General features: G+C 44.2%; 1 protein-coding gene and 1 long non-coding RNA gene across 4 annotated transcripts in view; one reads left to right on the top strand and one right to left on the bottom strand.

Annotated features, from left to right (window-relative positions):
- Positions 1–17,478, top strand: part of PIK3R6 (phosphoinositide-3-kinase regulatory subunit 6) — a 92,012-nt gene extending 74,534 nt beyond the window's left edge. For all 3 annotated transcript variants that reach the window (XM_019502047.1, XM_019502052.1, XM_019502061.1), the window contains exons 15-20: positions 5,451–5,541; positions 7,871–7,941; positions 8,997–9,087; positions 10,230–10,300; positions 12,978–13,090; positions 15,506–17,478. In XM_019502047.1, coding sequence (XP_019357592.1) covers positions 5,451–5,541; positions 7,871–7,941; positions 8,997–9,087; positions 10,230–10,300; positions 12,978–13,090; positions 15,506–15,662 — 594 coding nt within the window. In that variant the 3' untranslated portion in view covers positions 15,663–17,478. The remainder of the gene's footprint in view (positions 1–5,450; positions 5,542–7,870; positions 7,942–8,996; positions 9,088–10,229; positions 10,301–12,977; positions 13,091–15,505) is intronic.
- LOC109287107 overlaps positions 9,219–25,154 on the bottom strand; it is an 18,160-nt gene continuing 2,224 nt past the window's right edge. The window contains exons 2-3 of the long non-coding RNA XR_002094770.1: positions 13,101–13,111; positions 9,219–9,229 (exon numbers count right to left, since the gene is read on the bottom strand). This is a non-coding gene — a long non-coding RNA (uncharacterized LOC109287107). The remainder of the gene's footprint in view (positions 9,230–13,100; positions 13,112–25,154) is intronic.

Raw genomic sequence — 25,154 nt, 5'->3', positions numbered from 1 at the left:
CACTAGCGGCTGCCAGCAGTCCAAAATTACCTTGCCGTTCATAGCCCCGTTGTGGTGAAAAGTATTAGCTTTGCTATCCAATCCCTATTCTGCTCTGTGTGTTAGTAGTCCCAGTGATTTCTCAAAACTGATACAGAGGGACAGCTGGAACTATCTGGTTCCAGAACCATGCAAAACAGCTGATTTCACATGATTTTGGCACTGGGCATAAATCAGTGCCAGGTTCCCTATTTAATTGGATTCAGGTTTGCAGACAAGATGTGTAAAAAAAACCAAACCTGTTTTGTGTTTTAGATTTTCTGAAACAGGGAATCAGGTGATTCTTGAGTGGTTTTACCATCCTCTGTTTACTCTTTGCAAGGTTGTGGGATTTCCTGAACTCTCGTTTATTTCCTGTTAGCTTTTTTGTGAAGCAGAATTTGAGTCAAACCTGCCATTTGACATGAGACCAAAGCAATTAGCAAAGAACAGTAATGAGACCACCAGCAGGCAATGATCCCAGGGTCTTTAGGACCGAAGCCCCTGAGTGACTTATTTTAGTGGCGCTAAAGGACTAGATTCTTCTCAGCTAGGGACAGATATTCAGAAAGCTGGAGCCTGAACTGATTCAACCTTTGCAAGTTAGTCTAACCTGTCTGGGTTGAACCAGTTTGTAACATTGTTAGTCCCTCACTCGGGCGCTTTGTATTTCCATCTCAGCTTTGTCATCTTTTTTCTGGATTCCCCATCCAAAACATCTACTAATAAAAGTCAATCTGCTCTCTGGACTGAGACAATGCGGGCAGGCCCCTGCATTTTTTTTCAATGCGGGCAGACCCCACGGCCAGGAGCTGAATAAGCCCCTTCCTGCTAGGAGGGGCTTGCCCCAAGTACAGAGAGAGGCCGCTTCACTGCAGCAGGGTCTGCCCTGTGGGGCTGCCCAGCCCAGCCACTGCTGCTGTGGCCCGGCTGGGCAGGCCTGGCTGCTGTGCAAGCAGCCTCTCTGTGCTTTGGGCAAGCCTCTCCTGGCAGAAAGGGGCTTATTTAGCTGCTGGCTGCAGGATCTGCCTGGCCAGGCCACAGCTGAAGCTTGGGGGCAATTAGTGGGGGCTGAATAAGCCCCCTCAGTGTCTTGCTCCGGCACAAAATGAGCAGCGGGGGCCAGCCCTGCCCCCGCCTGGCAGCTGGAGTAGTGAATGTCCGATGGCCAGGAGCCCATCACAGCTTCCTGGCAGGGCTGGCAGAGCAGCTGTGGAGCATGGCGGCACTGCAGGGGCTTGCAGGGCTCTGGCCCCAGAACCTGGCGCTGCCATGTGCAGCCTGAGCCCACAGCGCAGCCCCTTGCCGGGAAGGGGCTCGCTCTCCCCCACAGTGTGAGAGGGGCTGCTGCCTCCAGTAAGGGCTCTGCCCCTCCCCCCACAGCAGTGGGGAGGGGGCAAGGCCAGGCAAGGCCCCTGGGGAGGGCAGGGACAAGTTCATTCATCCGGCAAAGGGGAAAGCTGGGGGTCTATTCTGGCCAGAGAGCCACCCAGCAGCTAGTGGGGTAGAGGAGAAACTAACTCTGCTCCCTACCCCGCTCTGCCTCAGGGACCGTGGTGCCCCCCTCCTGCAGCAGCAAGGGTTGGGGGTGCGGGCAGACCTGGCTCAGGTCCCTGCTGGTGGCACAGGGAGGGGGAATTAAACCCCCCTCCGGCCGACCCCTGCCGGTCCCAGCTCAGGCTGGAGCAGAAAGCCCTGCCCCGAGAGCATGCTGGGATGCTGGGGGTCTCTGATTTAACTCAGACCAGCAAAGGGTCTGGGACAGACATTGCATAAACTGGTTTGAGCCAAATCAGTTAAGTCTGATACTACATTCAACCAGGTTTATCTCAAACTAGTTTCAGCCATTTTCAGATTGGTTTATGTGCACTGAATGTCTGTTCTGTTACAGCTTTAAACCAGTTTCTGATCACTTAAACCAGTTTATGTATAATATCTGTCCCTGGCCCTCGTGTCTCTGCACCACATCCAATTATTTTATTACACATGCTTGTGCTAATTTATTGCACTTTGTGAGATCTTTCATGTGCCTTCAAGCAGTGGACACTGCAGCAGCTGTTGCATAGTTTAAGGCTCTGTGCCATGGTCACAGGTGGTTGAACTAGTGGTATAGCCCCACTTCTTCATTAGTTCCTTGGAGTGCCTGACTCCGTTATGCTCACCGTTGAGACATTGCCACCTTTGCTGTGGTTCATCAGCCCCTGGTCGATAAGGACTCAGCTGCTGAAATGTTCATTCTTGTTCACTGTTGAGTATTTTCTTCAGCCTCTATGTCCACATCTGTAGTCGCGTCTCTGTGAGTGTGGCATTGAGAGTTTGGGTGCTGGTGAGGAAGTTCCTGTATGACTTGAGACCTTTGTGTGCTGTGGGATGGTTGTACAGCAGGTGTCTCGCATCTTCAGTTTGTCTCAGTCATTCCATCCTGCTGGCCACTGCTCTTCTGATGGCAGGCAGAGCGATACCAGCCTGGTGGGCTCCAGGCATCCTGTGATGCATCAGCAGCTACCATTCAGAATGGGGTCAAGGCACTTCATATGTACAGATCTCTCCTATGCAGGGCATGCATACTCAGCAGAGGAGAAGCTGAGAACCAGAGCAGTGGTTCAGATGGTTGAGGGGCTGGCTCCCCATTTTGAATCGTTGAGTTTATACAAAATGTTGTTATGAGTGCTCACCTTTGCTTTTGTCTTCATGATTTGTTCTTTGTATGAGAGGGTTCAATCAAAGGTGACTCCAAGGTAAACTGGATTGGCACAGTGGGATAGTGGGGTTCTGGACCATGTAATGTTGAGCTGGCAGTTGGCCTTATGGTTTTTCAGATGAAAGGCATATACTTGTGTTTTCACTAAGTTGGCACTTAAGTGATTTTCAATGTAACGTGAGGTTGGGCCAATTAGTGCCTTGCTTAGGGATTTTTCAACATGGTCAAAGCCAGTGTTTTGGGCTGCTATGTACAAGTCATCTACATAGATGAAACATTTTGTTTCCAAATCAGTTGGCTGGTCATTCATATAGATATTATATAACAGGAGTGCAGGTACGCTTTCTTGGGGGAGACCATTAATCTGTCGGCTCCATCTGCTTCTCTTCCCATCCAGTTTGCCAAAAAAACATGTTTTCAAGCAGGGTTCCTATCAGCTCAGTGAGGCATAGAACTTTTGTCATTTCCAGGCTCTTCTGGAGGAGTTGGTGGTGGTTAACTCAGGGGTTCTCAAACTTTGTGATACCGTGCCCCTGAGTGCTGGATGAGGGCAGCAGGGGACAGGGAGCCACCGCTGCCATCCACCACTCCACGCTGCTGCCATGCATCACTTCCCCACGCCACCGCGTGTGCCCCCTAAGAAGTTTGCGGTCCCTGTTTAAGTTGCTCGCGACCCCCCTGGGTGGTTGCAACCCACAGTTTGAGAATTCCTGGGTTAACTGAATAGTAGGTGGCTGTTAGGTTGACAAACACAGCTCTGGTGATTTGGCCCCTTTCAAAACCATCCTCAATATGTTGAGTTTAAATTGAGCGGCTGGCTCATTGATTTTCCAGGGTGAAAGCTGCCCTGTTCAGGGATGAAGTGTTTATCCACATATGGGGCAAACCAGTTCAGTATCAGTCGTTTGTACAATTTGTATGTGTGGCATAGCAGAGAGAGAGGTTTGAAGCTCTTTGGGTCAGGTGGATCTTTCCCTGGCTTTAGAAGCACCACTACCTGAGCATGTTGCCATATCTCTGGAAATTTTTGACTGGCTGTGCATGAGTTGTATAGGCAGAGGAGCCGTTCTCAAGTCTGGGGTCTGAATTGCTTGATTTGTTTGGTAAGTATGTCATCAAGGTGAGCTGCTTTCCTGGTCATCGGTGCTTTAATACCAGCATTCATCTCCGTCATTAAGAAGGCGCTTGTAAAATCCAGGTCTTTGAGGTACTTGTACCTTTTTAGTCTGTGGGGTGTTGTTTGTTTTTGGTCTTTTTCCACTGAAGAATGTCTGGTGGGCAATTTGACTAGCAGTGACATTTATGATGTTGATCTACCTTTCTGGGTTGTTGCTTAGTGTGTGTATTGTCGGCTATGCCTTTTTACTATTATGCATCATATCAATTGCCTCAATCAGAATCTGCCAGGATTTCTGGCATTCTTCTGTGATGGCTAACATAAGCTCCTCACCTGTAGTGGTGGTGGTTGCAGAAAAAGGGTCTAGTCCATACTATCATCTGTTGTCTTCATGTAGGCCAGTGGTTGGCAGAGTGAAGCCTGGGAAGTTCTTCATGCAGCAGCCCCGTGGGATGTTCATCCTTGCAGATTTCTGTACAGCTTTTATGAATTGGTCATAGTTCTTAGGCAGTGCTTTGATGGTTTTGACTGTGATATCAAGTTATTCTGAAAAGCCTTTCCAGTTTGCCTTTTAAAGGTTGAAACATCCAGAAAATGTCACTGTTACAGGTGTTACTGTGGCTTTGACCTGAATGCCAACTGGCTGATGTTAGGAATGTGGGGTAAGGTCTAATACAATTTTATTACTTAGCCCAGTGATGGTGTTGCTAGTAAATATAAGGTCTGGGTTGTATCCTTGTTTCCAGCAGCCACTGTTAAATGATTCAGGTAGCTTTGGGTCATGGACTAGATGTATCTAATGAAGAAGTTGATAAGGGGCTACCTTCTGTGTACCAGCCCAGAAAGGGACAAGTATCCCACCTTGTCAGTGCATGACAAGACTTCCTATTTCTCTTTTAACACTGATTTGCCCTAAACTCTACTCCTCGATGCTTTATGACTGATGGTTTTGTTATTTTTACATTTCTTTTTATTACATAATATTTCTGCTCCATGATACATTTAAAAAACTCCAGACAAATAAAAGAGGGAGAAATTCAGCTACCAGAAGAACAGGAACAGGTTCCAGTCCTGATTTTTTAAAGATGAGCAACTAACCTATCCATAAACCCTGAACTCACGCTGGACATGATCCTGCTTCCACAGGGCCTAATTTTCATTTAGATTGAGGCCCCTTTACAACTGTCTGCCCATAAAAAGAAGCTTGAAATTGGTGTCTCTTTCTGTGAAAGGATTTAAGCTAACAGACTGAAGTGTAAGTCAAAAGTGACACCCAGTGGTGAGGTGCATAGTGCACCAAGGGAAATGCCATTTGCATCTATGTGCAACTCTGTCTCCTCTATTTGGATGCTCCTGACCCTTCTAGGAGAGGATGGGAAATGTTGAGATAGAAGTACCAGAAGTAGGATATTCCATCTCCTCTGTGAATAAGGAGATGTGGATGAACTCAGTTCATTCTTCATGATGTAGCCTTTGTCTCTACCTAGTTGTTTCCCATGTAAGGCCACAGTCTCCTCCTTGTGACAGCGCAAGTGGTTGCTGCACAAATATTAGTCATGTCTCAAATTGGAGAACAATCAGGATCTGGTCTTAGAGAAGTTTTTTGTCTTTCAGATTGTCTTCAGTGACACAGCTCGGGAGCCAGCAGAGGATGTGTTTGTCACTGAGCTGAGTGTAAAAGTACAAGATTACAACCCCACCAGAGGTACATTTTGGGTTTTGGTGTTTCCTTGGCCACCACAAATCCCTTCTAATCTGGGCTTGTCACTCTCTCATAAGCTTTCCCTGTGCATGATCAAGCTCATCGTAGTTACCAAGGAGGTAAAAGATGTAGAATGGGGCAATAAATTGGTAGTTTCTGAGGATTTCAGGTAGTGTTCAGGTCTTCTTCTGATGACATAGGCCAGAACTCACATTAAACTCACTCTAACACTATCACTAAAACTGATAAAAGGGCTAGCTTTTCAAGGCCCAAATCAGGGCTGCCCAGAACAGGTAGCAAATGTAGTGTAGTGATGCCAGTGTGGCATGCAGTACCCTCTCCTGCACCACAGAATAAGATATGTGGATGCAACTCAAGACAGGATACAAGTAGAACCATGATTCCTCCAGTAGCTAGCCCCCAGTCTATGTAGGGGCTTGACAGATAATGACAAAAGCCTCCATTTGCTCTTGGAAGCACACAAATAACCAATGTAGAGCTTACTGACTGGTCATGATATATGACCTTACTGCCTCATCCCAGAAGGTGAAACTTCCAAGTACTTCCATGCACAACATGGAATTTGAAAAATGCAGCTTTTTAAAAGAGGAGGCAATTGAAAAAATGTTTGCAAAATATTTTCCTTGTAACTCAGTCTGCTTTCAGGAATTGCCAACAGATGAGGTCAGGGACTATATATATGAAAACTTCTTGGCTTCTAATTCTACCTTTAGATCTATGCTATAGTGGAAAGGGCATGAGCTAACTCCCATTAAAGTCAATGTGAAGCTTTTCATGGGAGTTGGATATGTACAGTTAGGACTAGATCCCATATTACTTCACCAAATAGCATTTATATTCAGTTTGCAGTTTTACAGTAGGTGTAGTATGGATGCACAAGCATCCCCATGCACGGAGGCCAGGCAGGTGCACAACACTGTAGCCTTTCCCAGGTACATGTTTAGGTCCTAAAACTGCAGCTGGCAAAAACCCATGGTGGAAGCTGAGCTATTGCACCTTGCATTTCATAATCATTGGATACAGTGGATGAAGAGTAGAGCAGTGCAGAAGTTTCTGCCTCAGTGGGAGCAAGGGTCCAAAGTAGAACCAGGGGTCTGTCCTACTTAGGGCAGCGACCACCTCACTGAACTACATGTCAGCTATTTTTTTTGTTTCCTCCTGGCCACATTTATATTCCTCTCCTGGCTGCCCAGCTTCAAGTGGAGGGCTGGAGAGAGTACTGATTAGAACACAAGAATATAAGAATGGCCATTTACTGGGTCAGATCATAGGTCTATCTTGCCTGGTATCCTGTTTCACACAGGGGCAGAGTGGATGCTAGAAGGGAGAATGAGCAAGGAATGACCTGGGTGTTTCCCCTGTTCCTCTCCCACTTGCAGCCTCCAGCCTATAAGGTCTAGGAAATTCTGATTTAGAGGCTGTACCCCTAACTCAATAGCTACTGATGCATCTTTACTCCAAGAATTTGTCCAATCCCTTTTCAAATCTAGCTAAACTCTCAGCATCCACAGCATCTTGTAGCAATGCATTCCACACTTGAATTATGTGCTGTGTGCAAAAGAACTTCCTTTGGTTAGTTTCAAACTTGCTACCTCCTAGTTTCATTTTATGACCCCTAGATTAATGGCTAGCTTGTGGTTTTGTGGTTAGGGACTTGTGCTGGAAAGCACAAGATGCTGTTTCAAACTCTTTCTGGGGGCCTAAAACCTGGGTCTCCCACTTTCTAGGAGAGTGCCTTAATCAGGCTGTTGGGCTAATACGTGGGAGGGTTGCCCTCATCCTCCACCATTTGTTTCTAACAGGCAGGTGTCCACAAGATTCAGTTTCTCTAGCAGATGAAATAGAACTGTAAATTGTGCGTAATTACCAAAAATTCTAATATAATAAAAGCCTCTGTCTGTCCGTAACACTTTTTTCACATTCTGGTTGTCTTGGCAGCCAATCACAATGCTGATGGAAACAACCAATAAGAGTTTTCCAAGACGGTTCTGGAGTGGGGCAGAGTGAGGAAGTGAGGCCAGCTCTGCTGGCCTAACCCCTACCCCCCGCAGCCCTGCTCCCTGGAGGTGGCAGCAGCATGTGCTGCTGAGCGGAACAGAAGGGATGGCAGGGCAAGCCCCCCCCTTCCTCTCTCCACTCCTGGGAGGTGGTGGCAGTGCTCTGTCCCCCCCAACCCATCATTCCTGATGGGCAATTGTCTAGTAGTACATAAGGTGCTAGGTAAGTGTCATCTGGTTGTGTAAAGTGAAATAAGATCTGTCTCTTGCTGAACAACTTGTGCTATTCATTCCTGTTGATTTCCCTATTCCAGACTTAGTGCTGGCAAGGAAGAAGACAATGCTGGAAGGTCCTGGGGCAGATATTACAGCAATGTATAGAAAGGTAAGACAGGGCTTTTGGAAGCATGCAGCACCTCACTGTTCATAGGACTCCTTTTGACCTACCTGGCAGGAAGGGAGCTCCCTTTAGGCAAGAACTACAGAGTGGATTCCCAAGTTAAGAAAAAGCTGCTATTGCTTTGGTTAACAAGAACATGCTCACATTGCTTCAGGAGTGGACTCTTGGGAAGGAGCTTGAGAAGTTATCTATTCCATCCCCCTGTCCCAAGGCAGGATCTCTAGAAACTAGACCTAAACCAGCACTGATATGTTTTTCTAACCTGTCTGTAAAGTGCCCTAATGATGGAGATTCCACAGCCTCCAAGGTAAAATACCCCACTTCTGAACTATCCTTGTGGTTAGAAAAAATGTCCAAATGTCTGATCTAAATCTGACAATTTGGTGTGGGGGAAGAGGCTTCTTAAAGGGCAAAATGATGACTGATTGTTGACCATGTCCAGGTAACATGCTAAAACTGTTTTTTATAAAAAAAGGTCCTAATTTTTCAGTCTAGAAAAGGCTTAAGAGCCCAATCAGGCATCCTTATGTAGACTTTGTAGTCCTTTTACTCAGTGAGTTGTCATATCATTGAAGTCGATGGTTAACTGAAGGTTGATTTAAGTATTCAGATACATGCCCAATTCGCTTTCTTGCTTGAGCAGCTTAGAATCTGTTTTTTGTTAATGGGGCTCTTTGGGTATTTTACATTTTCTACCCTTTTCCCCTCCATTTGGATGAGTTTTCCCTAGTCCTAGTCTATGCTGTTTTCTCTAACAGAGGTTTGCATAAGGGCATAGACAGATGAACACACATCCCAGTGTAATTTGCCATGGAATTGAATACCCATTACAATGAGGTCAGGAGTAGGGAGACATGTAGCTATCCCTGGGTATCTCACACAGTAGGGATACATGAGCTGAGAGGAGAGTGAGAGAGATTGAAAACAAACCTACCCTCACCCAATGTGCGATCCATGTGTCAGGCACTAATTTGTTTCTCTTAAGGCATAACATATTTCTCATAATGAAGTGTAATGGTGTTAATGGGCCTTTTCTGCAGGTTTTGCTGAGTAGTCGGGGGAAAGAATTGGGTGTCTCACTGAGATCTACTGGCTTGGTAATGAAAGCCATTCCACCTGATGAAGCTGAAGGTAAGACTCCTTTTTGTGGGTCTCTGAGGACATCTGTTTTTTCCTACCTGTTCAGTGTTATTGGGATTCTTGAGCAGGACTTTGAAGAAGCTAAAGTGACAAGTTTCAAAAGAATTTCCCTGAAATTGCTCAATACATGTTACTATTAGATTATGGAGCTTAATCATTGCTATATGAATATCCATATGCAGCACACGTGATCAGTATAGCTTGAAGTCATTCATCTCCTATGTTCCTATCTCCCAAGTCTCATGCTCATGTTTTAAGCCTTCCAATAACTGAGGATACAACATAACTGTAGTCTGGAGTCACCTGCATGGGTTTTTTTTATTTATATTCCATGTATTCTATGTGTGCACTGACCATGGTATCCTAGATTCCCATCTCTCATATAACCCAAGGTCAGGAAGAGAGAAAGAGAGACACTTTTGCAGATTGGGCTTCTTAGTTAAGTTTGGCTCAGTTTTCCCTCTTAGCTCTCCAGGGCTTATGATAACATTTATTTTAGTTCACATTCAAACAGCCCCTGAATGTTGCTTTCAGTGGAGACAAAAATTCAAGGCACTACATTCAAATTCTATCTACTTTTGGGTTGAAGCGCAGAATCCCTGGACAGCTGAAGCCAAACATGGTCCTGAGCTAGCATGGGACCTGTGAATTATGATATAGGAGTAGGGAGAGCCTAGGGTTCAAACTGCCTGGGGTAATGTTTGGGGTTGCTGCAGAGGCCTCACTCTCAGCCTTACCTCGTGTAGGGAACTGGCATTGCTCTCCATTTCCATTTGGGGTGATGGGAAAGATGGAAAGAAGGATTAGTAATGGAGAGTCCCAGGAGACGGACTGAAACTGGGATTTGCAGATAACACAATTCTTCACCAGAGTGCCATGATTAAGGGTGCAAATACCTGCTTACACAAACCCAGAGATTTCAAATAGGAATCCATAGTGTCCAAAACATTCTGATGTATTGCAGTCTTTCTGAGTTCTTTGCAACAGAAGAGTTGCTCTATTTTTCTGTATTCAAAGAAGTGAGTGAAAGCTAACAGTTGGCATTTTCCTAGGGGTGCCTTGAGCCTAATAAAGGGTGCCTTGAGTCTAGAAAAGTTGAGGACTGCTGATCTAACACCTCAGTTCTGTTGCAGATTTGATGTGCTTGAATGTGTATATTACTGAAGTCATCAAAACCAGCAACCTTTCAGGAAGATCATTTTCTGTAAGTATCTGTGACAGCTTGGGGAGTAAGAGTCTGTAACAATGTCAAGCCTGCGCTTGGATGAGAGCCCTTAAGGGAAACTGCAAGTTGCTGCAGGGAGTGGGGGAAGGAGGACCAGCCAACATAGTCACTAAAACATGTCACGAGGGTCCATCCACACAGCAGAATAAGAGTGGTAAAAGAGGAAGAGATTATCCTGAGCTCCCCTTCTTTTCCATAATAGATCCATGAGGAATATAGGGTAGGACTTGGACAGCCTGACCCCTTGAACTCCATCAAACCTAACATGTGCTCCTTATTATCACCCCTGAGGTTACCCACAGTAACAGGCACTCCATTAATTATGCTCATTTGAAAGAAGTGCTATATGGAAAATGTTAAATAGCAGCATGTTATTAGAGATTTCTCTTATTCTTTACTCTCATACTCTTTACTAAAAAACAAAACAAAATAAAATAAACCCTCCTATTGCTCTATAGAAAGAGAACAGGACTGTTGTGTAGGGTTGGTTAGAAAATGTTTTGAGATTTTTTTCCCCCAAAAGGAAATTATAGTTGTTTTTGTTGTTGAAAAATCCACGCAATTCAACCTTTTCTCTTGAAATATCCAAGCAATTCTCTTTTTCTTGCCCCTCAGCACCGCCTGGGTGGACCCTTCCTTGCATTAGCATCTTTGTTTAGCAAGACCTGACACTGAGATCACGAGCTCTGCTACATTTTAGGACACAGAGGACAAACTTTTGAGTGGAGATACAAGATGTGACTCTTGTTTATATTAACCCCCCCTCTACATCATTCTGGTTGTGAACATAAATTTGCCTTTATTTTAAGACCTTTTTGTCCCTGCCAGAGCACTGCAAACAGGTCTTGGTGTAACTGTGATTTGGATCCTTTCCAGCCAAAAAAACAACAGTAGAAGCAGTACAGACCTGCAGAGCTGATGAGGTCACCTCAGAGGTGAGCCTGGCACTGGACACTGGCAGTAAAGTTTATATGAAAGTTTTGTCCATTGTGAACTGCTTTGCAGAGCTGTAGCACCCCCTCCCCTCCTCTCCTCAGTTAATCCCATTTTGTTGCCTGTTTCTGTCTGCCACTACTGACGCACAAGCATCTTTGACGCACTCTAGCTCCAGCCGAAACCCCAGGGAGATCTCTTTGGAAGCCTCTCCAGCTCCAGTGAGCTAATCCTCAAAGACGCATGTGTTGAGATTAAGGCTGTATGCAAAACATTTTCATTTGGTAGGAACAAAAATAAGAAGCAGTGACTCAAACAACTTTAACAACCAGCATTTAAAGCTAAATATGCATGACCTGGGATTGCTAACTCAGTCAGAAGCAGGTCATGTTTCTCTGTCACTTCCTCCCATGCATAGCATCCCTAATGAGATGATGTGCTGTGTCTCTAAGAGGGTTAGCACACATTGTATGGCCACTTTGGTGTGTGTAGAAGGGGGAAGGACTATGGTGACTATAAGCCAGAGGTGTCAAACGTGTTTGAGTTGGTGGGCTGGATTCTGGTCAGGAGCTTTTTGTAGGTCAGATAATCCACCTCCAGATCCAGTTTGTGGGGCTTCTTGTCAGAGCTGCCCAAGCTGCTGTTAGCATGGCCAATACACGGAGGTTAATGCTGCTGCCACTCATCAGGTTTGCATGATGAACAGCAATCATATACTATAAATTTGGTGGCAGGGGTATAGTACTGACCCCCTGGGGATTGGCTGTGTTGGCACAGTGGCTCTGAGATCTGCAGCAAGATGTTTTTCAGCCTAGATCTGGATGTGAATTGTCTGGACAGGGAAGCACCGTAGGCAGGATGGCACACATGCATGGGCTGGATCTAGCCTGCGGGCTGTATGTATGACACCCCTGCATTAAGCCAACTGTGTGTTCTTTCAATTATGGGTTACTTCAGTGTTATCTTGGACAACACTGGGGCCTGCATAAATAACAGCAGTCTCTCAGGATGCCTTTGTCTGCAGTGTTGCTTGAATCTCAGCAGTATTATGAGCTACATTCTCAGTGTGCCCTGTCTGCTTCCAGTCTCATCTCCAGCACAACCTCAAAGTCAGAGTTTGCAAGGGAGTTCCCCTGACATCCCCTGTGCAGCCTTTCCCTGTGTGAGAGGAATCCTCCACTATTGCATGTAGTGGAATTAGGCTCTTTCATACCACTGGGGCACAGAGGAGCAGGAGTGGGGTGAGGGTCTTAACCCCAGACTCCAACACTAGCAGTCTCCTGTAAGGCTGCTGAATTAATTCAACGTGTGAGGAGACTTTAGACAGTGGGCTTTTTATCACTAATTTCATGTTCCTTGTTTCATGGGCACATTTAAAGGGGCCTGGGTTTTTTCTTTTTTTTCTAGAGTGATTGAGCAGCTGCAGCTCCCACTAATTTCACCAGGAACTGTGAGTGCCCAGCACACTGGAAAATCATGTCCCTTTAAGTTGTGTCAAATTAGGTACCCAAAATCACTGGTTGCTTTTGCAAATATTGGCACATTTATATGGGAAGGAAAAGGAAGAAGCTAGCTTTCCATTTCACCTGTCAGGTCTTGTCTTCCAAGGCCAAAAAAATACACAGTCACCATACATACACATGCTCTCTCACACAGTCCCTCTCCCGCCAGCCTGAGGAAGGGAAGTTAAAAATTCATTGGGTTTTTTTCCCCTCTGTTCTAGTTTATGACAAACAAGATCAGAATGCACAGTATCAAAGTCAGCAGCATGGATCAAAAGACCTTCACACTGTGCCTGGACAAAGACTTCAGAAGAACCTACAGGAATGTAGTCAGGTGAGGTCACTTTGCTGTAAGCTTTTAGCAAGCAATGCTCTATTGATTTAAAATGATAGACTTTCCTTTCACAGGACTCCTCAAGGCAGAACCAGACACTTTGCCCGGTTACAAAAGGTGCAACTGGAGGTCTGGAGAGATGGGTTCTGCTCCTGGTTCTTTTAATGATTTGATGAGAGACTTTTGACTAGTTTATATTGCCTACCGGTGTGAGTTTATTTGGGTGAAAGATGGAGGTAGAGGGGGTGAAAAATGTGGACGATACTGTCCCACTTCTGTAAAGTGTTTTAAGATCTGTGCGAGGAAATAACTATTTCCTTATGATGATGATGATAACTATTATTAATAATAATTTAGTGGCCGCTGATGCTTTCCAATGTGGATTATAAAATGCTGTTTAAAATCGTGTTAAAGAGATTAGCTAAAGGGGCACCCAAGTTAATTCCCTCAGCACAGTCAAGCATGGTTAAAGGACATGCACTGGTAATAACAGATGCATTACCAGTTCTGTGGAAGATCTTTGAGGCCTCTGCAGAGGCAGTAGAAAAGATGACATTATTCCCTTCTCAAAGCAAGGATGTTGACAGGGTGAGCCATCAGCTCTATGGAAGATATTTCCTATTAATGCAATTCCTCAAGAATTTATAGGCTGGCTGAGAGTTTTATATATGGACTCAACTAGCTTACCTTAATTACGCTGGATATTAGGGAAAGCTTTCTAATGGGAAGAGTGGTTAAGCACTGGGGCAGATTACTTAGGGAGACTGTGGAATCTCCAGCAAGAAAAGGTTAAGAAAAGGTTGAACAAACACTTGGTTGAGATGGTTTAGGCAGAGAAGAACATGCCTTGAGCAATGGATTAGACTAAATGACCTACTGGGGTCCCCTCCATCCCTATGTTTCTGTGATTCAATGTCATAAGAGTAACACACTCAAGCAGTAGAACTTGGCTTATTTCCTGCGTACCTTTGTGGAAAACACTCAATCCCTCCATAGTTCTGTCTCCCCAGAGGAAGGTCCTGAAGTTTAACTTGAGTTTTAAAGCATTTTGAGATGCATGAATGGAAAGTATTATCTAAGTGTGTCAGTGTAATACTTGCATAACACCTTTTGGATTTGGATAGGTGAGTCTTCCTCGTTTTTCTATCTGGAAATATTATATAATATTGCCTGCTTTTAAAAAGTTTCTTTTGTTCCACCCCAGAAATTGCTGCACTTCTGCGGCATGATCAATGATCCTTAATAACTGTTTTAGAGACGTTGCCCTAAAAGCCTAAAAATGTAAAGATGGAAGGCTTTTCTTTTTACACACACAAAGCAAAATGCCTTTTCTTTTTTTTTTTTAACCAGCTTAAACCATTGAATTCCATCCTCCCGTATTCCCTTCTCCCTTATCTTGCACAGCTGGTGCCATGTTTCCTTAGCACTTCCTCCAAGAAAGCAGCTAATTCATTCTGAGCTGCCCAGAAATCCCTATCAAGAGAAGGGTCATGTTTAGGGGTATGCTACTGTTCAGTAAATGGCTCACATGTGGATGGGTGATACTTCCCTCTAAGCCTGCAGAAAGGAATTTCATATGGCAGCAGTATAAGCTGAAAGGTTGACATGGAAAAGAAAAGTGCAAAACCTGATAGTAAGCAGCCATCAGACTGCTTACAAACTTGATGGGGTGGACAGTGTGGAAAGCTCATGGATAATGTTGCAATATATGAAACATTTACAAAGCCAAGAAACGAGACCATCAAAAAGTTGGAAAGGCAATAAATGGGCTGTTTATATTAATAGTAAAGTGTTAGCTGTGGTGTTCTGGCAGAAATCCAGTAAGGGTGATTACATTAAGTATTTGTACATTCCTCCATCAGCTATATTATTGTTCTTCACTTCCTGTCCTAAACCCCTTAAAAGCTGTCGTGGCTCATTTTAGCAGTGGGTAACTTTCAGTTATGAATGAAGTGTTAATATATTAGACATATCCAAGTCCCCCCAACATTTGGATCTGAAACTCAGATGTTTCAAAATTCAAGGGTGTCCCTACTAAAAGACTGTGTTTAGATCACTTGTGAAATTTTGATGTGTGAATGAATTTCAGGCACCTCCAAAGTATCTCAGTATGGAAGTAGAGTTTTGATTCAGGCCCATATGTAGTACACTGTATGTGCAGTGTACATTTCTCTGAATCAAACTAAGCCTTTTCTATGACATTGTGTAAGACGCAAAGGATCATGCATGACATGAGAATCTCTAGCAAAACCCAGTGCAAGATCACAAAAAGAGTTATAATTCTTAGTGCCTTTGGTATAAATCCAAAGTAACTACTGAAGTCAGTGGTGTCATTCTGGATACATACTGAGATCAGAAGCTGGGTGCTGGTTTGCAGATTGGCACATGCAGAAAATGTATTTTCTTCTGTTGCAGTGTGGAAGTTTCACCCTGCCTGGAACCTGGCTACTGTTTGCAGAAAACGAGGACAATGCAATTCAGCATGCATGGATCAGAGGATGTAGGACTGGCCAAGTACATGCCCAAATCTTTGTTATTACCTATCAATACATTTGCAGGTATAATCCAGTGAAGAAAATTCCAGCGTGGAGAGTGGCATGAAAATGAAAAGGTCTTATAAGAATCTCTCATTCGGTCATAAGAGCACAAGGATGGAGGAACACACTAAAAGCCACCTGAAACTGGCAATGATGATTCTACTTACAATGCTGCAGCAGTACAGAAGTTCACTGTTCAGTAAAACACATGTGAAAGCACAGTTTAAAACCTCTCTGTCAGGGGAACACAGCAAAAGTAGTTTTACTCTTGCAGCTTACTTCTATACAGTAGCCTTTGTTTAACAAGTCTTCAGTGCAGCCAGGTGTTGGATAGTCTTGCTGCCGTCTTTGAGCAAGAAGAGGCTGCACACCACTTCCTCAGTTTAATTTATGAGCTGCCTCTCTGACTTCCAGCTAAGGTTTTATATGCAGCTTAATTATAAGAACTTTTTATCATTGATATGAAAAGCATGTCATGTTATTCAAAATGGCCACATTACCAACACCCCTTCTACCCCATCTTGCTACTGCAGTCCTGTCTCCCAAGGAAAAGAGGTAGCCTGCAGGTGATGGACTTTACATCAGCTACTCTGGCTCCCAAAAACAGTTGCCTGCACAGTCTGGATTTGGATTCTCCTTCCACAAGAGGAACAGAAACTAAAGAACTATGTTGGTGGCCTCAGAATTGGACCTGGGAGCTAGGCGTCTGCAATACTGCTCCATTTATTTGTTCTGCTGCTACTAGAGTACAAAATTAGCTCTCAAAATATAGCTTGAATAGTGCCAGTATGGTTAGTGGCCCTGGTTAGGATCAAACTAACCTGTTTTAAAATTTAAACATCACATAATAGCAGGTGCATAAGCTGTTTTCTTTATTCCATTTTTTGCAAGCTGAAGTCATTTCAGAAAGAGTGTATATTTCTTAACTTGTCAACATCTAATTTGGGATATCCAGGACAGGTCCAGTAAAGCTTCACTTAATTCTTGATTGATATAATTGTTAGGCCTGCCTTGTATGACACTATATTGTTTATTCCTTAAAACTAGACATATTCAAACCCCAAAGTACTCTCTGCTTTCAATATGTCATTGCCATGGTGTAAGCACAGAACATCTACCCAAAGAAAATGTGGTGGCTTCTCCAGTCATCTTTGGTCTTTGTGTACTTCCTGTAGTGTGTGCTCTCTATTCCACTGATTTAATAAGGGCTGCCAGGGACCACATCTTCACTTAACCCTTCTGTCAGCACATCTGTGCCAGATGGACATGTGATACCTGACAGAGTTGTGCCAGGAGACATTCCTACTTTAGATGCAGTTATACTAGTAAATATACGCTCTTGCTAAAATTGCTTTTCACATGTGGGGGTGTTTTTATTACATGGGTAGAAAGCACAGCTACTTATGTTGTTAGACCCACATGAAAGGTACTCTGCTGGTTCAGGATAGCAGCATTGCTATACTGGTAAGATGATTGTGCAGACATAACCAAAATGCCCAGAGCAATTTATACATTTAATAGTATATTATGGCATTTGGCATATTGGACCTGGTTAGCTAGCAGTAGTACATGGTATTGAGTGCAGCAGGGGTACTGCAGGTAGCCAGTGCAGCCCATTCCTCATTACCCAAGAGGTGAATCCTCCAAGTCATTTGTGCCTGGCCCAATGGGAGCTGTGCCTCTGAGATTTAAGTTATTGTATGTAGATGCCTACATTTAGAATTAGGAACCTACCTTTGAATACCCAAGCCTGAAATTGTAGGTTGTATTGCTCAGATCAGGGGTGGCCAACTTGTGGCATGCATGCCGCAAGTGGCATGGGCAGCCTCTGTATGTGGCACATGGCAAATTGGGGGAGGGGACAGGCAGCGCAGCAACAGACAAGGCAGACAGCAGAGCAGCAGATTGGGCAGGAGAAGGGGATTGGAATGGCATTCAGGCAATTTGTGACACTCCTGCTAAAAAGGTTGGCCCCACTGGCTTAAATGAGGCTCACCAAAAAACCTGTCACAGAACTGCTTTTATCCTGTCCTTGGAATTCCAACTACTGTAGGTTTTCTTGAATATTTAGGCCATGTTAATGTCAGAAAATCTATGATTAAACTTTCCATCACAAGATGTTGGAGATTATCTAGTGCCTCCCCCAGCCTCTATCACCACAAGCATGCACACAGGTATTCACCTACTGTTCAAACAACCACTTATTTTTATATTTGCTGCTACAAGCATTGCTGTCTTTTACTTTCTAGTAGAAGCTATATAAATCCTCAGGTTGTCATGCTGAATGCAGTATTAAAATAAAAGCTATGTCCCCAGTAAGCCTTACACTACTTGATGACAAAACATCTTTCAACTTCTAGGCAACTGATAAGTTACATGGCAGTAAAAAAACCTGGCAGTTCCCAAAAGCATTTTATTAAAATCCCAAACAAAAGGCAAAGAAACCCAAGTGAATGTGTTGTGTGAGAATATCATTTCCCCCTTACCCCCCAAACATCTGCTCATGTGATCTAAAACCATTAATTCCAGGAAGTTTCTCTAAACCTGATTGCACTGCATCCTTTTGTATTAGGAGCTCATAAAGCCCCTAAAGAAAACTGTATTTTTGTTATGCCAGGAGTCTATGTCACCATATTCTAAATTCAGCTAACCTCAACTTCCCGAGCCCTAAAGGTGAGATGCAAGATACAAATTTGAGTCTGAAGCTCTCAGCAGCACTGCACTTTTTGAATATAGATTGCTTTGGCCTTAATTTCAGTTTACTTATAAATTACTGGCATTCAAGATCCTAAGACTTGCGATGGACAGAGGGAAATTTGGTCTTAGAAAGACAGGTAAATATGCATGAGAAGCCCCATTACTAATCATTGGAAAAGAGGTCAAGAAACACCTGGATGAAATCAGTGGCTGCAAAGCATTTCTGCTTCCATTAACTACTATGTAGGGCAATAATTAATTTAAGAGTCTAACAGACAGCTTGTGTACCTCTGCCTCCAGGAGGGCTTTAACTAATGGGTCACATAGCATGGTAATCTAGGTAAATATTTACAAATTAGCTGATTGTGTTATAGCTTTGGACTAGTACTGATGTGTATATTATTAATGATGTACAGGTGTATATGATGTAATTATAAATTATTTGTACAAACATTATGGATGATATATATCAGAAGGTGCAATCCTTTTCATTTTGATTAAATTACATTGTAAAAAACCAACCAAGTGGCAATGTTTTGTGTGGCTATGTGACAGAAGTATGTGGGGTAGAGAGACCCTGCACAGAAGCTGATTATGTTCTCCATTGTTTGTTTTACACATCCCATTTTGAAGCCATTTACCCTGCTTTGTGAGACAAAAATACATTTCCAAGCAGCCAGCTCTTGGGTAAATATACTTGAGTCTCTATTTGCCAGCATTTTGGAAGGAGGATGCAGAAGCCCTCAAACTTTTGTTGGCTCCTCTCATTCTGAACATACCTGTCGGATCTCCACAATAAAGTTTTGGAAGGAAGATCAGCATGGGTCTAGGGAGGTGAGAAAAGGGCTTGCTTTGTTGGACAAAGATAGTATGCCCATCTTCTCAAGAAAATCACTTTAACTAGGATTCAGATCAGGAGATGGGAGAGCAAAAACATATTCATGCCCAGGAGGAGGGCTGTAGACCAGACCCCAGGATTTGTGGGTTGTTCGGTTCTGCATTTCCTTAATTCCCCATAGGTTTAGGTTGCTGAATTTTGCTCTAATGTGTTCCTTACAGTAAGTCTCCCACCCTTACAGCAGCATTTCTTCTGTCTGCACACATAGACACTTAGGTTTCCAACAGATGTGGTGTTTGTTGCAGGCCAAATTGTTCCAGTATTATACAAGGCATTCTTCCAAGCATCATCCTGTTGCGCTGCTGCTTGTCTGCTAGTAGATGACTGGCGAGAGCACACATCCCATCATGCCTTGAGGTGATCTAGCATCTGGAGGTTCTCAGGGATTCCCTAGTGTGGTGGAAAGCACCCACTGGGTGGTCAGCTAGAGGGGACTGCCCAGGAGTGACTGAGCCAGTGACCACAGCTGAGAAACAAGCCCTGCCCATGCTATGCATGCACAAACATAGCAGTCAGGCCAAGCAGATAGTTTAGATGTGTCCTCAGTGCATGCATGCCCCAGAGCTGTGCTCAGGCCCCCTTTAAGCCTTCTTCCCTCTTTAATTGTTACAGTCAGGAGCAACCATAGTGGGAGCCAGTGGATGGAGTTTGTTCCTCACAGCGGTCCCAGTCTCAGCAGGGAAGTGACGTAGACATGCTAAGAGTGCTAGACATGATAAAGAGTGCTAAAAGGATTTGTGTGGTGCTTTGAGGGTGAAACATATTCCCTCTAATATCAAGTTGTACACTATCATGGTATTATTGTGATGCTATCATCTTGCTGACATTTAAACCTGAGATCCTGACTTTTTGTGGCCACTGAAAATCTCATTGCACCAGACCAGGTGCCCTAACCCACTTGCAGGTTTGTCTGTCTAAATCTCCTAATTTCCTCTGCAATCTCCATTGAACAAACTATTTTTTGTCTTAAAATAGCTGGACCGTGTTGTTTTATGCATTTTAAAATGTTGCCAAAATTTGACCCTAGAGGTGGCTGCATTTGAGTAGTGGATGAAGTTACTCTTGTAATTAGAGTTTTATATAACAGTTGGTACAACATACAAAGCACTTAGGGATACATTTGGGCAGAAACAGCTATAGGAATGCAAGATCATTATTATAACAACAGGCAATGTGCAGTCTCAAAAATAAAAGGAATCATGTCATATGAAAAGCATTCTCCAGTGCTGCAAGAACATGTGATGACTTGGAGATCCTGTTTATATAGTGCTTCTGAATACCAGTTTGAGTTTATGATCTACCTATTTCCTTGTGTCTTATGACAGTCTTTAACTGTGTTACACCTCATGTTTATTGTGTTAGGGCCCAGAACCTGGGGCGTTGTATAAGGGCAGGAGCCCAAATTTATCTGAGAAGGAGGACTGTGGTATGTCAGAGGACTGGGTATTTGGGAATAAGGACTGGGGGAATGTAATCCCTGTGCCCACAGGGGACATGCCTGGGGGCTGAGTGGCCCAGAACCTGCAGGAGGGCTGGAGCTGGGCCTGAGAACCTAGGGTCCTGGTGCAGTGGATCCTGGCCCATAGGACCCAGCCAGATTAAAAGTGAGCTGAAGCCAGGAAGGGTCTTAGGTCAGACAAGGACTTCCCCAAAGCCCACATCTGCCTCATGGAGGCATCCTCCCTCTGAAATTATAACTTCAAGTCATGCAGGTGAGATAACTGTGGAGGGGAAGGACCCAGACAGTCCGGAATTGGGGGTGAGGAGGTCAAAGCTATGTGATAAGCCAGACAGGGGACCTGGTTGCACCAGCAGCGTACATATGGTCACGCCAATCTAAACCTACTTTGCTGCAATTTCAAACCAGTGTTACATGTCCTTCTCTCTACAGTGAGGAAGAAAAGTTGTTCTCCCTCATCTTTATAGCAGCTCTTCAAATATTTGAAAACTCTTATTATGACCCCTCTTAATCACCTTTTCTGCAAACTAAACACACCTATTTTTCAACCTCTCCTCATATGGCTTCCCTTCCAAACTGTTTATCATTTTTGTTGTCCACCTTTGGACCCTCTCTAGCTTCTCCATGTCCTTTTTAAAATGCAGAGGCCAGAACTGCACACAGTACTCTAAATGAAGCCTAACCAGTACCAAGTAGAGTGGCACTATCCTCTCCTACATCTTACATCTAAGACTCCTGGCAGACATTCACATTTATCATGTGATTAACATGTTAACTGCAATAAATTGTAATTATAAATACAGCAATGTCTGAATGACAGGAGGTTTCAAGTGGAATATGATAGGGGTCTGTCCTGGGTCTAATGCTGTTCAATGTGTTTATTAATGATCTGTATCCTAGCATAGAGAGCTTCCTGAGCAAATTCCCAGATGACATGAAACTGGGAAGGACTGCAAACACAATGGAAGACAGGAGGAGAATTCAGAAAGACTTGATGAATTGGAAACCCGGACTACAGCCAACAGGATGAAATTCAGTGCAGACAAAAGCAAGGTATTACACTAAAGGAAGAATAATGAAAAGCCCAAATACAAAATGGGTGATGTGGCAGTACTTTTGAGAAGGATCTGGAGGTTTTGGTGAACTGTAGACTCAACATGAATCAGCAATGTGATGCAGCTGGGGGAAAAAAAGTGAATGTAGTGTTGGACTCCAATTACCCTTTCTTTGCTTGTGGCTATTAACCCAGTTGCCTAAGCACCTTCTAGTGATTTTGTCTAACCCACAATTCCCCAATTTATTTATGAGAGGGTTGTGTGGGACTTTGTTAAAAAAATCTTCTTGTGTTTAAATACATTAAGGAGTGATTGGGTTTTGGGACCCTTGCAAGTCTGTGTATCTCTATGCTTCCACTATCCTGTCTCTGAAGAGTATGCTGCAAACACAGAGTATCCACAAGGGCAAAGCCTGGTGGAAGAGTATGTATGCATAAGCAATGGAGGTGTCCATGGTTCTGAGGCTGAGGGCAGCTGAGCTGCAAGGGGATATGTTTGCTGGCTATAGATACATTTTGGGAATAAAATCCAGGAAGTGGTTGGTGAGGGGAGGTTTAAACTATAGAACAATGTTGGCAAAGGAACACATGGGTATAAACTGAAAACTGGAGTTTATAACTTAGGCTGGAGAATGATGTTGCCCCGAGGGGGATGTTACAATCTCTCCCCAAGAGGAGATTCTTGATTTGTCAAAAGTAGTCAGTCAGGCAAAAAGCCTAAAGAGTTTAGTATGGCGTTTGAATTATAATACACGGCTGGCTACAATAACAAAGGACTGGACATGACCAGAAGGCTCCTCTCTAAGTCCCTTTTCTGTGGAGGAATAACTGGAGATGTGCCAGAAGAGGCCAAGGAAAGAGTCACTGCTGGAGTGTACTAAGAACCCTAGCATTTGTTCAATTTGTGCTATTTCAAATGCATTTATGAGGTCTCAAAGTGCAAGAAAACATACATTCAAGCCATTTGTGACATTGCAAGTGCAAGTGAAAAATTGCAAAGTTGCCCCATTTCAGTTGAAGTTTACCTTGGGAGAGTGATATCTTTGGCAAAATCAAACATGTGCTTACTCCACTGAGATATCACTGTCCTCTAGCAATGCAGAATACACTATTTCTCACCTCCACCCCACTCCAAGGCCTGCCTCTCCCTTGACCTGAACTCTATTGCCTAAGGGACAGTAAGCAAAACCCTAGGAAAAATGCATCCCCAGAAACCCCAAAAGAAATCAGTGTGGTGTGGGCACTGTTCAGCAGGTTAGGGGTGCAGCTTCCTGGCAGAGTGGGGGTGGAAGGGACTTACTGACTTCATCATTGCTTTGGAGGCAAAAATTAACCCTTATTTGCCCCAAAGGGCTGTGAACTGGCTCCTTGCACCCAGGTGTTAGGATTCTACTACGGGACTCAGAGAAAGAGTGGGGTGGGGCCCTGCCACCAACATCTGACCTCAGACCCTCGGTTTCATCCACCACAAGCCCCCCAGTCCCAGCTCCCCTATGCTTCATTTTCCCCACTACATCTCAGTTTACCCCACGGGCCTGCTAACCCATCCTGCTTTAGTTTCTCCAGAGGCCCTCCAGCCCCAGTGTCTCAGTTCCCCCATGCTTCATCCCCATCCCCTAATAAACCATCCAGCCTCCCTGTGCCTCAGTTTCTGCCACAGGTCCCAGATCCCCCATGCTTCAGTTTTCCCAAAAGTTGGAGGTGGGTTGGGGGTGGTGTCAGCCAGGCAGGCAATCAGCACTTCCCTCTGCCCTGTTCTCAGGTATCGAGTGCAATAAGTTTGCAGAAGGCAAGACTCTGAGTGACAGCCAGCATGGCTTCATTACCGGCATGTCTTGCCTTACCAACCTCATCTCCTTCAATGACCAGGTAACTCACCACCTGGACATGACAGAGCACGTTGACATTGTATACCTAGACTTCCAAAAGGCCTTTGATCTAGTATCCCACAATGTCCTCATGAGAAAATTGGAGAATTGTGGGCTTAACTCTGAGACAGTCAGGTGGGTGAGAAACTGGCTGCATGGTAGGACCCAGACAGTTGTAGTGAATGGATCTGTGTCACCCTGGCAAGAAGTGGGCAGCAGTGTCCCGCAGGGGTCAATGCTTGGTCCAGTACTTTTCAGCATCTTTATTAATGATTTGGATGTGGGAGTGAAGAGCTCACTGGCCAAGTTCACGGATGACACCCCGTTATGGGGAAGCATGGTCATACTTGAAGATAGGCTACAGTTACAAGTGGACCTAGACTGCTGAAAATAGGATCTCTTTGTGTTTCATGGTGTGTTTCATTCTTGCTCAGAAAATGGGCTTATTGCACTTGATACCTGAGAAAAGAATGTGTAATAGTCAAGAAGTATCAGCAGTGCAAGTAGCGATGCTTACAGTTAAATATAGTTTGATACTTCTTGACTATTAGACATTCTTTTCAGTTGCTTATAAATTTACCCAACTTTAAGCATTTTGGCTGAAATTCTCCCTCCTTGGGATTTGCCTAAGATTTACTTTTACCAGGAAAGTTTCAGCAAATATAGCTCAGACATGTCTCACAGATGAGGTTAGGGGAAAATATACTGTTCTCCCCATATAATATTCTGATACTTTGTTGAGAAGCTCCTATGCTTTCAAGCAGAGTTTTGAAATATAGCCTGGCATGGGAATCTACATTTTATCATTCTAAAAACCCTCAGATCTGATACACAGGTGTAAAAACATGCTACAATAAACATTTCTTTTCCTTTAGAACCTGGACTGAGTTGCTTGTTGTGTGTGTATGTGTATTCCCTACAGAACAAAAAATCCCCTAAAGACACATAGGCACTTACATTTTTTGTCCAAGGCCAGCTCAGTTCCAAATTCAGCTGAGCAAAGCCCAATAGTCTCATTCCAAAATTAAACTGAGAAGAGCTTAATTGTGAAGTCTGTGTGCCTCTACCACTGGTCAAATATGCTCCCTCCCAGACCCATAGGTCTGGGGCTTCGGATACTCCCCAAATCCAGGCAGGAATCCTCTGTGTAAGCCCAGGCCTGGAGGCCCTGGGGTTCAGCTGTCCCCTTTCTCCCTTGATCTTCGACAAATGGCTGCATTTGCTGCATGTAAGTGAGCAGAACTATTCAGCTTGATGCTACTTTCCTGACATTGTTTTTACACCATCACAGAGGAAGGTAATCCCCAGGAGGGTCAAAGGGGGCAGGAGAGCATATAAGCCTCCATGGCTCACTAAAAACATCCGGGAATGTCTCCTTGCCAAAAAGGAGGCTTACTCCCAATGGAAAGGAGGGGTCATCACTAAGGAGGACTATTCTGCAGTTGCTCGGGGATGTAGGGGGATGGTTAGGAAGGCCAAGGCAGAGATGGAACAGGGGCTGGCTTCCGGGATTAAGGACAACAAGAAGTCCTTTTTTAAGTACATAGGGAG

Source organism: Gavialis gangeticus, unplaced genomic scaffold (assembly GCF_001723915.1).
Source record: "Gavialis gangeticus isolate Ggan-Ray unplaced genomic scaffold, GavGan_comp1, whole genome shotgun sequence".
Lineage (NCBI taxonomy): Eukaryota > Metazoa > Chordata > Crocodylia > Gavialidae > Gavialis > Gavialis gangeticus.
This window is presented reverse-complemented; position numbering and strand designations above follow the sequence as displayed.